The 12,103-nt window shown below is 30.9% G+C and overlaps 1 protein-coding gene across 1 annotated transcript in view; it reads right to left on the bottom strand.

Moving 5' to 3' along the window:
* The window catches only part of LOC111630466 (conserved oligomeric Golgi complex subunit 7-like), a 59,057-nt gene that overhangs the window by 34,337 nt on the left and 12,617 nt on the right, over positions 1–12,103 (bottom strand). The window contains exons 6-10 of the mRNA XM_023374565.1: positions 11,719–11,808; positions 11,482–11,550; positions 11,371–11,406; positions 4,297–4,352; positions 4,067–4,151 (exon numbers count right to left, since the gene is read on the bottom strand). Coding sequence (XP_023230333.1) covers positions 4,067–4,151; positions 4,297–4,352; positions 11,371–11,406; positions 11,482–11,550; positions 11,719–11,808 — 336 coding nt within the window. The remainder of the gene's footprint in view (positions 1–4,066; positions 4,152–4,296; positions 4,353–11,370; positions 11,407–11,481; positions 11,551–11,718; positions 11,809–12,103) is intronic.

Raw genomic sequence — 12,103 nt, 5'->3', positions numbered from 1 at the left:
TAATAAACAAAAACAAAAACACTGAGTTCGGCGTTATATGCGTTTTATTATCGCTAGTACTTTCGACGAGCTTATTGTCGTCGTCCTCAGGCGATTTAGACAAAAATTATCGAACACAAAATAGAACGCGTAATATAAATTGAAATTGTGCTAAAGCCGTTAAGAACACGTAGAAATTTAAACATAATTCGAAAGCCGAACGAGCAGATAGCTCCGTGAAGTGCGAGCTGGCGCATGCGCAGAGCTATGCTCTCGCTGCATGCATTCTAGAGACTACGAGTACTCGCTTAATCGCTTATACAACGTGACCCATACACTGGGCAGCTCAAGGGTAGGGGTGTTGCAAGTGTCCAAGGTGGTAGTGAGGAGAGATTCCCATATAAAAACAGTTTTTCGATCTTTGCAGCTCTTGAGCATAACCACTTGGGACCATAGCGGGTTGTAACCCTGCTCAAGTACCTTTTTTGCGAGCTCGGTGGTGTGTCTTCCCCTCATAACATCGTCTTGGTGCTCATCAAGGCGGCTGGAAAGCATTCTAGTGGTGGCCCCGATATATCTTGTATTTACTCCCATTGCCTGATTTTCCAACGGTACAGCATAGACCCCCGATTTCTCAAGAATGGAAAATTTGTCTCTATCATTGCAAATAAGTTTGCGTAGGCTTGGAAGTGGGGTTAAAGGTAGAACAAGGTTGTGCTGCTTAAAGATTCTGCAGATACGTAAAGATATGGGTCCAAAGTAAGGCAACGCTACTTGAACCTTTGAAGATTCTCTTTTGCTGCATAAAGTAGTACATGGAAACAGTGCCTTGTTTACCTTATTGAGCACATACGTAAACTTTGCACGTGAAAAGCCCGCAGCGCGTACCGCCATATCGATGATCTCTAATTCGACGTTTATCAGCTCCTGCGTAGACGACAGTAAATAAGCCCTTCTGACAAGGGAGGCAATGGCAGTGTTAACGTATCGAGAAGGCTGAAAGGCCTCAGCTGGTATAATGTGCGGGGCCATGCCAGATTTGTGATAGACCGAGAATTGTAGTCCTTCCGCGAATTTACGTATATGCAAGTCTAAGAACGCTACTTCCGCATCCCTTTCTTTTTCCCAAGTGAAATTGATGGAAGGATATATACTTGCGAGTTGTTGCATGAAGATGAGGAACGACTCCTCTGTGTCCTCCCATGCTATGAGGATGTCGTCAACATAACGCAAATACAGTCTCGGGTAATGGATGGCAAGCGGGAAATCGAACGTTCTGCGCTCTATCTCTCTCATAACAAGTTCCGCTAGGATAGCGGATAAAGGGGAACCCATTGGGACCCCTTGTTTTTGCAAATAGATCTTTCGATTGAAACAGAAGTAATTGTGCTCGGTGACGAAGGTGAGGGCATCACGTATATCGAGCACCTGTTGGATGCTAAAGCCCTCTTTTAGAAGCAGCGAATTAGCCAGCATTACAGCCTCAAAGGTGGGCACAGAAGGATATAAGGATATTACATCTAGCTTGTAGAAGGTATAGGTGCATGGCTGTAGTGCCCCAATACTTGAAGCAATGGTGGATTTAGCAACTACAGAAGAGGGAGTGACATATGGGGATTCCGGAACTATTGCGCGAAGGAATTTGGCAAGCGCTTTTTCTAAATAATAGGTGGGATGAGACCGTTTGTTTACCAGAGGACGTAACGGCCAGTTTGTCTTATGTGTTTTTGGCTGAAAGAACAACCTTGGACACGCAACATTGGAGGGGGGGTCGAGCAACCCCGTTAGGGTTGAGGAAACACCTGGTAAGGCGATGATTCTTCTTGCCTTCCTTAATACCATCGGCGTAGGGTCCTCACTCATCTCCGAGGAATGTGACTGCGTTAGAAATTCGTTGGCCCTGGTTAAAAAGTCATTCTCTCTGCACAGCACAAAACCTCCGGTCCTTGTCAGAGATTAGGAGTCTAAAGTTGGCTTTCGCAAGGAAGTGTTCTACCACTCGACAGTCCACAAAACCATTGGGCTTGCTGGATCTTTGTTTTGCCGTAGCAAGCTTTGTAATTACGAACAATTCCATTTGCGAACATGTAGGGTCCTTCTGGCAAGACTTGAGTGCTGCTAACGTAGCCGGGATCAACTGGAAGAGGTTGGTGTTGGTAGGCGGGATGTACTTAAGTCCCCATTGTAGAATTTTATGCACTGCGTTGGGCACGTTTTCATTCGTATAATTATAATATGGGATATTCACCTCCACTTTCAACATTTCAAAAAAACAATATTTCAAAAAAAAAAAAATTATTATGTTATTCATATTTTTAAAAATATATTAGAGCACGTTAATATTTATTATAAAATGTAAAAATATAAAATATTGATATTAATATTGTATATTTATTATTTTTAAAAATATTATTAAAAATAATCATAAATGTACTAAAAAACAAATAGAATTTTTATTTGAAAAGAGAATAAAATGTTGAAGTTAATTACATGTTAAAATGTTTTTCTTATAAACATTTATATATAAATACAGTAAGACCCTGCTTAACGCTGATTTGATATCATGCCATCTGCTTGAAGCCTAAAAAAAAAGCTCAAAATTTATGCTGATTTAAATTATCATGGCATTTTATTGATTAGTACATTATACGATTATTTATGAACACAAACCAGTCAGAAAAAGGTGGCAAAAAGGTGTACTTTCTTTAAATATATGTTTGTTTGGTGCAATTTTGGAAAAAATATATCATCATGAATGTCATAGGCAATATTGACTTTGCTTGGCAAGAATTAACTGATAAATGAACGAATGAAGTGTGGAAGAAGTTATGGATGAAGGTATCCAAAAATTCTCAACGAGAAGAGCCTATTACTGTATTGTTAGGTTGACTAAATTGTCAACTTAATGATACAGCAGGGCTAGGAAATGTAGACAAGAAGGATATTGAGGAATTACTGCAGGTTTCTGGTGAGAGTCTTAGCAACAATGACTTTCAAGACCTGGTAGAACAAGAAATCCATGTAGAACTGGAAAATAGTGATTCTGAAAATGAAGAACCCAAAAAATGTCTCTACAGATTTCCTCAGTAAAAAGTTTGGTAACGATAACCAAAATTGTTGATCAAATTGTAGCGAATGATCCAGATTTTGAAAGGAGTGCAAAAGCAAAATGAGGCATTTTGGATGTGATCTTCTGCTACCGACATTTATTAAGGAAAGAAAAAAGCGACAAATGAAACTTCACAATTTTATCACAAAAAAACAAGAATTTCAGAAAAGTCAGGACTTTTGTCACAAAAAATGAACTATTAATATAGAAAAAATGAACTAATTAATATATATTAATATATTACTATACATTTCTGTGTGCATATGTTTATGTGTTATTTAACATATATTATTAACCATATAAATGAGTTAAGAATTGGTCTTTGTTCATTAGATTGCAGGTTAAATCTTTTTGGTTATGGTATTTGCCAATTTTTAATAGGGATTCTTATCTGAGATGAAACTAGCAATATAGTAATAATAACGAACATCATTATTCTTAATTAGATTAACTAATAATAATAAATAATGAATTTTCCACAGTTTCAATTTTCTCCAAATACAACCAATTTAATATTGAGTTAAAAGAGCATAATCAAGGTCTCTCTATATCCATATGTAGGGTTTTTTTTGGTTCATACTTTGGTTACTTTTTCATTTATTAAAATCTTTTTTACATTATATGCTATATTACTGAATACAGTTCTTGTACTTTTATTCTACTCTCTTATGACAGAATTCTTACTATATTTAACTCTATGTTAGGTTAGAACTGTATTTTACTTAAATATTTAAACTTTAACTTCTCATTAGTAAAATGAAAAATTAAATGACAGAGTTAAAACTCTGTCATTTAATTTTTTATGTGGGAGATATATACTCATAGATAATTTTTATTTAATAATGTTCTCAAAAATGGATATTCTAAAATATTTCTAAAAAATTAAAATAATTTTTAGAAAATATTTAACAACAAAAATAACACATAATTACAATAATTCTTTTATAGAAAATATAAATTAAATATATTTATAATTACTTTTGTAATATCATCTTTTACAGTTTTCATTTGTTCTTTTAAAAGCAATGCTTCTTCTCTCATTGCATCCAATTCCCTTACTATTCTATTTGTTTAAAAAAATGAATGATTAAAAATATAAAAATATTAATTAAAACAATAATTATAAATAAAAATAAATCATCACTATTATTGGTAAAATTTAAAATATATCATTTCACAAGCATATTAAAATATGAAATGATTTTCACCTTGGAATTACTTGCATGACTTGTTGAGAAGTAACTTCTAAAGCATTGTTTACTTCCTAAACAAAGGCAGTAAAAATTTTATAATATTTAAAAATTATTATTTTCAAACATTTTTTGAATATACTTACTACTGCTTAAGACACTAACAAAATTTTGGATTTATTAACATTTATTAACAAGTTTATTAAATTTGAACCTTTGTTCAATAGAATTTAATTTCTTTTATTTATGAAAATTATCATTAATAAATTTTATAAACAACAAATTAATGAAGGAAAAGCAAGACAGTAAAAGATTTAAAGTACTAAAAATAAATGTTAAAAGAATTGACATAAATGAAAGAATTGTTGTAAATACTGTATATATGATGTAATTCTAAACAAAAAAAAGTGATTAAATTTACAACATAAATCTAAAATGGTTTAGGAATGTATGTAAAATGATGGTGAAAGTATAAAAATAAATACATAAATTATTCTACATTTAAAAGAAAAAAAGAAAAGAAAACTTAGTGGAAATGTTAGATATATTTAATAAATGCTGAACATTACAAAAATAGATATTGAAATAGTTGCTAGAAATCAACACCCCAATACTGGTTAATATTAATCCAAGATTTTAAGAATTTATTAACATGAAAGTAATGATCTTCATTATTTAAAGTTAAAAATTCACTGTATTTTATTATACAGTGAAATGTCAGTATAACAAAATTGAGGGAACCATCGAAATATTTTCAATATACTGAAACTTTGTTATTTAAATACAGTCAAAAATACAACATTGAAAAAAATTTATTGATAATAAAATAATCTCTTACTTTTTGAATTAAGAAAGTTTTTAAAAATGCAATTTATCTATTAGAATTTATATGGAACCAAATTTCACATTTTAAGAATGTAAATTATATTAAATTAAAATTAATCTGTAATAAAAATTATCAAAAAATATTACGAGCAAACAACTGAAATAACAATATACAGTAGTAGTACCAATTAGTTGGAATCCTACCTCTTTTACTGTTATTTCTGCTTGAAGCCATTATTTTCTGCTAAAAATAGTCTAATTTTTGTGTGTTGTTTCTTTAATCAAAGTTTTTTCGATAAAATCTGTGACACAGCATTCCAGTATGTCATCAGGCACATCGTTTTATTTAATATCTTTTTGCATATTATCTAATGTAATAAAACATTAGATAGCGTGCAAATTATTATTCTCTTCAAAGAAAACTGCTTTTGTTTTTGACTTATCTCCATTTTTCTTATAAACTTAAAAAGAAATAAACTGTAGAGTAATAACATCAAAACAAAACCATAACCAAAGATTAAAATTAATGTTGCCAGACTGTTTGACATAATATTCACCATTTACTAATAATGAATGATTTATGCATTTATAGATTTTGTTATAATGAAACAATTATTTTGTAACATATAGAATTTTCATTATGTTAAACTGATGCATTTAACTAAATTATCCTAATTTTTTAATTATAGTATTTCATTCAACAAGTAAAATATACTTGTTGAATGAAAAAACATTAAACTGAAACATTTTTGCATTGAAATGAATAAGAAATTGGCAGGGGTTTCTAGATCCAAAAATTTCATTAAACACATTCCTTATACTGACATTTCACTGTATAATTTTATTATATGATGGTTGATAATTTAATAGTGTTGACTAAATGGAACCACCCTGCATGTGAGGCACCTGTATGGTAGCAACACAAATGCATCTCTACACTGTCAAGCAGTCTACAATAGCACTCATAAAGTTAGAACAATGATGTTGACTCAAAATTGAAGTTTAAGGAAGCATAATGGAAAACAGTTTTATCAGGGACTTGTCCAAATGTGTGGAGTAGCTACATAACTGTAGAGTACAATTGCATGATGCAGCAGAACCACAGTAAGTGAAGTCCTCATATGTACATCTACAAGAGTTACTCTGCCTGCCAAATAGCAATTTGGCAAGGCAGAGAAACTACCATTTCTTACATAATGTGTAGATTTAATCAGCAGCTGTGCTACAGCAATTTCTACATGTCAGTGAAGATATCAGAATATATAGCTAGACTGAGCTTAGACAGACTCAATTTCACATTGGCAGTCCAGGCTCTCCTTGCCTTCCTCATATCTACATCTAACTCTCCCCTTACCTAAATTGTATGCAGCTCTATGCTTCCTAGAGTATTCTATTGTGTTGCTCTTAACCCTGCAAGTTATCTCCAAAAACCACCCATAAATGTTACTAATATGTTATCCAACAAGGTGAAGTTGATGCAGGGCAATAGTCTCAACATCGATTCTATCTGTATTACAGCCAATTCAATTGAGACTCCTATGTCCCTCTATGCTTCTGTGAACCCTACCCTCATCAAGCTCCACATGACAGCTCCAGCCACCAACAACTGTTTTAATGTATTTATGGAGGGCTCTAAATCCTCTGTGGGTACTGGCTGCAGGTTTGTTGTCTAACAAAACAATCTTGAAATTTTCTCCAAGCAGCAACGGTTACAATCTCACTGCAGTATATTTCAAGCTGAGCTAATTGGCATTCTGCATGCTATACAATGGACAGATTTGAACTACAATAATCAGCACTTCTCTATCTTTACCAACAATCAGTCTGCTACCAGGATTATTCACAGTCATTCCCTCCACCCTGTTACCAATGACATTCATAGCATCATTGTAAACTCCAACAACAGCTACTTCCATCACCTGGACTAAGGCTCATATCGGACCATTGGCAATGAGTGTACAGATTTCTTGGCAAAGTCTGCTGCTGCTGCTGACCCAGAGGTAGAGGAGACCTATGATAAATTATCTCCTTCTCATCTTAAGCATATTCTTTGGGAAAACCTACTACAAATATGGCAACATCAATGGGATATTAATCACAATTCTACCTGCTACCAGTTCTTCCCTATTATTAAGGATCTGTTTAACACCACCTGGATCATACTGGACTTAACTACAACCCAGTTCTTCACTGGTCACAGTTGCTTCTTCAACTACCTCCACAGGTTCACTCTACATAATAGTAATCTCTGCACCATCTGCGATGTTCCTGATACTCCGCTGCACTACATATTCCATTGTCCCATGCTCTCCATGCCTCGCCACTTCTTGAGGTTCGCCATCTTGGACAAGGGGGAGAGTTAGCCATGCAAGTGCAAGCATCTCATAAACAACAAGAACATTTATCCTATTTCAAGCAGTTAATTGCCATGTACAACAAGATCACTATTGTACTGCAGCTTAGTTCTCACTATCTGTTTCTGTCATTGCTGCCTCTTTTTTACTATTGTAAATGCCTTATGTAAATATGCATTATATGTACTACCATTATATGTATTTCATGCTCACCATCTGTATATAATGTAGAAATTTTTGTCTATCTCTATATTTTTCACATGTATCCTCCATTTTTATGATTATTACTTATTGTATGCAGTTTTCTGCACTTGTATTTTATGTAATTCACCTATGTACCCTCTGCCAATCTATATTGTATCTGCTGCCTGGTAATGCTATGCATAACCATGCGGCACATTTTGTGCCAAATAAAACAGATGAAGAGAAGATGAAGATGATACTTTTAACCTTTCAATAACTGGAGATGAGTTAACTTGACCTGTTTTTTACAACCCTTTCCTTATGAATGGATTCATCTAAATAGGTTTAAAAGTAGTTATTTTTATGGATACAAGATAGAGCCAACTTTTTAATATTTTAAAACTGTTAATTAAATATATATTTTATTTATAAACCTGTTTTCTAATAAACATAAAGTTCAATTGAACCACACATTCAATACAAGTTTTACATAGATTTCATCAGAGAACTGGTCCCCACCATTACAATATCTACAAATAGCTGCACTGATTTCATCCAGTGGAAAGTTCAATCATTTCCATTTTACAGGAGTTAATGTCATGGAGAATTAACCAAATTGCTAAAACGGCATTTTATTTCCATGTTGAACAACATAGTAACACTTTTTGCTGTTTTTATTGATTTCATTTATTTTTTATTAATGTTTTTCTTTCATTATATGTATTATAAAACGAAAATATACAGTTGACCTTTGATTAATGCAATTTAAACTTTTTTCACTAATCATCACATCACATGCTGCATTAGCATGGTTGAAACTTGATACTCTCAGGGGAAAAAGATCATTCACTTAAAACCTTTCTAACTATGGTTCTATTGTAAACAGGACACAGTTTGTTTCTTAAAGTAAAAAATCACGGCTAACTGTCTAACAAAGTAAATAGAACTAGATTTAAAAAATAATTTAAAAATGTTAATAATTTGCAATTTTCATGTTAACATTTTAATATTATAAAATCACACCAAAATAATATTGATCATTAGGTATAATGTTTAATTAAAAATAAAAACAAATTGATTCTATCATAAATTCAAAAAATATATACAATTTTAAAAAACATTTTATTTGTGCAATTATCTCCATGGACAAAATTAGACTAAAAATAATGCCTATGTTTAAAGAGTTAAAAGAATTTGACTATAAATGTAACAGACAGTGAGATCCCTCCTCTTATATGGAAGAGGTCCTGTTTGGCATGTCTGCAAAGGTGTCCATCTAAGAGACCATCTAGAAATGCCATTAATTTTTTTTAAATTTCCAAGTTCTCTTTGCTTGCTGCAAACATTCAAAGTACATGATTAGAGGACTGTGACCAATCTATGTGACTGACTCTTCTGTGGAAGTGCTCTGTAAGAGGACAGTTATTACACAGCAGTGGCATGCCATCCTTGGAAGTGGTGGAAGCACCGCTTCCCTTGTATTTTCTAAAATATAAATACATATTGTGCGACTATTGCCATATTTTAACACACTTTAAATTAATTAAAATTAATATTTTATTATAACCGCATTATGTATCTTATTACAAATTTTTATACATNATTTTGAAATATATTTATTCAGCAGTTAGTAGTTTATATAATATTTATTCTATTCTTTTTTTTTGGTAGGCAATAAGTTACAAATTTTGACTACATTAAACACATGCTCTTTTGACAAATTACAATTATTCTCTCTAGATCCCAAAATTTTTAAATGTATTCTTTAAATTATTAATGTTTTTGACTTTTAAATCTGAAGAAGGCAACTGATTTAATTTTCAATACTTTTCTAATAAAAGAATGAACCTTATTAAAAAAATTTTTGCACACTAATAATATGTCAAGATTATTTACTTAGCTATGTAAAATTTTTCTTTCAATATGTAATATTATATTTCATATTAAAATAACAACTAAAAAGCTGCTTAATTATTACATGTATCCAAATGTGCTGGAAATAATTCACAGTATTTTCTACTATAAGCTTTTCCAATATTTTGCATCTTTTGAAATCTGCAAAACCACTGAAGTTATGACTGTGGCTTGCATCTTATTGGATGAAGAAAGTCAGACATCAGAAACTATTGACAAACTATTTCATTTAAGGTATGTCAAAAATGTTTTATTTATACCTAATACAGGTATGTACTATATTGCTATTGTATTAATAAAAAACCATACCTCCAATAAACCGTATTACTGTTTACTGTGGAGTAACCTCTATATCTCAAAACTGTCTTCTCAAATTTTTTTCTCATTCCTGCGAGATTTGAGATAGACAGTTTCAAAGATATATTATTTCCATTTCAATTTATAAAATTAGCTTATATAGTCTTTGTTCTTACTTAATTTCTTTGTTTCATCATCAATTTCTTGATAAATAAAGAATATATGCATTGCAAAATATTTTATTCATTTTGTGAAATGTATTTGTTACAAAATTTTTAATAATTTAAAAATGAATCAAATCTAGAAAAAGATGATATTAAACTGTATAAATAAAAAGTATACTTTTCATTTTATTTTTAACAAAATGTTTGAATCTAAAATGTGCTTGCATATTTATGTTTTATAATAATGTTTGATGTGGGTATATAAGTAAAATAATCAAAGAAAGATTAAATATTTCATTGGAAATAGATGCATCAACAATGCATGACAATATGAAACTTCCAAACAACACATTCATAAGCTGTTGCTCTATCACTTCAAAAGTGGCCACAATGCAATGAAGACTCACAATCTCATCTGCAAAGCATTTTTTAAAGCATTTACAAAGTGAACAAAGGACAACCAGCTGTTGTAAATGTCAAAGGATCAATGGAGCAGAATAAAGCAATTATTTGTATTTGTTTGGCATTATCATGATGGAGTAGCTTCCAAATAATAGCACTGCTACAAAAGAAGTCTACTGTGAACATTTGGATCACCAATATCAAAGAACTTTGTCCAAAAGCTAACAAAGTCCAATAACACCATGATAATGTGCCAGCACATAGATCAAAGATAACCTTAGAGAAGCTGACCAGTTTAGGCTGGGAGGTTCTGCCTCATTCACTTCACAGCCTGGACTTGGCACCGACTACCATCTATTTCATATCTGCAGAACCATATTGACAATATACAGTTCAATGACAACACCTGGTGCTTTAAACTTTCTTTAAAGAAAAACCCATCATTCTAGGCTCTTGGGATTAAAAGTTTGCAACAAGGATGATGAGATATGATTGATATTGATGATGATTACCTACCAGGCTGGACTGTAATCATTGTTGAGTTAATACCAATAAAATTTTTTCAGAATTACATTTCACCTTTACAACCTGATACATACACATTTTACAATTTAATGAAATTGCTTCTTGAATTGATTGATTTTTAAATGATCAAAAATTTATAACAAATGTATATCACAAAATCAGAAATAAGGCATTTTACAATTTATATATTCTTCATTTTATGTATATATTTTTTAAATTTAAAATTAGTATTTCTTACTTAACTTATAAAATATATAAAACTGTGTGTTTAAGTTAAGATTACAGTCAATCCCACATACCCTATTTTCTGAATAAATTGTTTCAAACCAAATCTGATAGTAATATCTCATTTAGTTCTTTTAAAGAAAATACTAAATATAATTTTAATTTGTAAAATAAAAATAATATAGAACAGAAAAACAACTTACCAAACTATTTTGCATGCCAACTAGTCTTGCAGCAATCTAAAATTTAAAATATATTTCATCACAAAATAAAATTTTAATTCATTATTTTCTTATCTAAATCATAATTCTTACAGCATTAATATCACCAGTTTGGAAAACATCTTCCACATCAGCAGATAAAGTTGACCAATTATCGGCTTCCTATTAAATATAGATTATTACTATTATTATATTTTACCATTAATTTTGTTTATTGATGTCTAATATTACAACTTGTAATCTTAAATATTTTTGCAGTTAAAACATGTATGATTAATTAGGATAATAATTTCATTTTTCATTATGAAGTTATCAAACAATATAAAATACTTTTAGCGATTTGGTTGCTTCTTGCATTCTTGATTTCACAGAATCAATCAAAAGAAGTGTCTTCATTGACTTAGTAGAATCATGTTCAACCTGTTAAATATTTATTTTTCAATTAGTAAACAAAATATAAAATTAAGTAAATACTATTAATTAAATAGGCTTTTATTTTTAAATCATATTTACAGTCTTCATAAAAGAATTACACATATATAAACTTATAAAGAATAATAATATTAAAAAATATATATTTAGGTGTAAATATAATATATACAATATTTAGATTTATAATAAGCATCTATTTTGATTTGATAAATTTAATCAGATGTTATTGTCAGTCCCATCTCTATACAATATAATACATTTTTCTATTCCTAAAGTTGAACAA

Source organism: Centruroides sculpturatus, unplaced genomic scaffold (genome assembly GCF_000671375.1).
Source record: "Centruroides sculpturatus isolate CEXI.00-Female unplaced genomic scaffold, Cexi_2.0 scaffold659, whole genome shotgun sequence".
Lineage (NCBI taxonomy): Eukaryota > Metazoa > Arthropoda > Arachnida > Scorpiones > Buthidae > Centruroides > Centruroides sculpturatus.
This window is presented reverse-complemented; position numbering and strand designations above follow the sequence as displayed.